This window comes from Cokeromyces recurvatus, assembly GCF_025118155.1.
Source record: "Cokeromyces recurvatus strain NRRL 2243 chromosome Unknown BX663scaffold_26, whole genome shotgun sequence".
Taxonomy (NCBI): domain Eukaryota; kingdom Fungi; phylum Mucoromycota; class Mucoromycetes; order Mucorales; family Mucoraceae; genus Cokeromyces; species Cokeromyces recurvatus.
The window spans coordinates 393770-394595 of record NW_026251412.1 but is presented as its reverse complement, the minus strand read 5'-3'; the positions used below and the strand labels follow the sequence as shown (position 1 = coordinate 394595).

Sequence of the window (826 nt, the reverse complement as noted above, 5' to 3'; positions counted from 1 at the left end):
TTTTCTACCATATTTTCCGCCATAGTGCAACTGTCTTTTTACCACTAGATGTAGCTTTTCATTCAGGGAAAAACCTTTTCTTATGTCACAAATCGTACTCTTTTTGACACCTGGAATACGTTTCATGATTACAGAATATGAACAACCTGATTGCAATAAAAATTTGATGTTATTTTGCTTATCTTGTGAAAGTGAACGAGCCATAACGATGTAATAATGTAATTTAAAGTGTAAATATAATAATCCAAAAAGAAACACGCAATATTGATTATAGAAAATAACTTTTTTTATACTTTTTTATGAAATTAAGTTGCCCAGTATTCATTAATTCTGATTGAATATTATAAATGACAATTTATCACTCATCACAGGTCATCAAACTGTGGATTCTCATTTTTCGGATGCACCCTAAACAATGGTCCGGATGTACACTACAACTTCAACCTCCGATTTTAATATATTTTAACCAATCATATTTCTTGAAATCCATAAATAAAACTGGGCAATTTTCTCTTTTAAATAGATTTTGTTCTGTGTTATTTGCTTTATTTGTTCTTTAGTTATAAGTGTTTTTGTCATTTTTGTCAAAACATCCGGACCATTTTTCCGTCTACTGCATAATATGTATTACTCATGAATAATTATGTCATAGAATACACGAGTGATAATCCTGTTTGAACTATGTATATTTATAATTATTATTAGTACTCGAACATTCTAACAATGACTATTATTAAAACTGCGTGTAGAATGAATATTATGCTGCGAAGTGCAATATACTAGTTTTATTTGAATAACCTCTTTATTATATAATAAATGATGGTTT

General features: G+C 28.5%; 1 protein-coding gene across 1 annotated transcript; it reads right to left on the bottom strand.

Annotated features, from left to right (window-relative positions):
- On the bottom strand, window positions 1-241 carry BX663DRAFT_174231 (uncharacterized protein; the record flags this gene model as incomplete). The annotated part of the gene is made up of 1 exon (XM_051521666.1): window positions 1-241. A coding segment is annotated over exon 1 (204 nt), but the record flags the coding sequence as incomplete, so codon positions are not given.
- Between the last annotated feature and the right edge of the window lie 585 nt (window positions 242-826).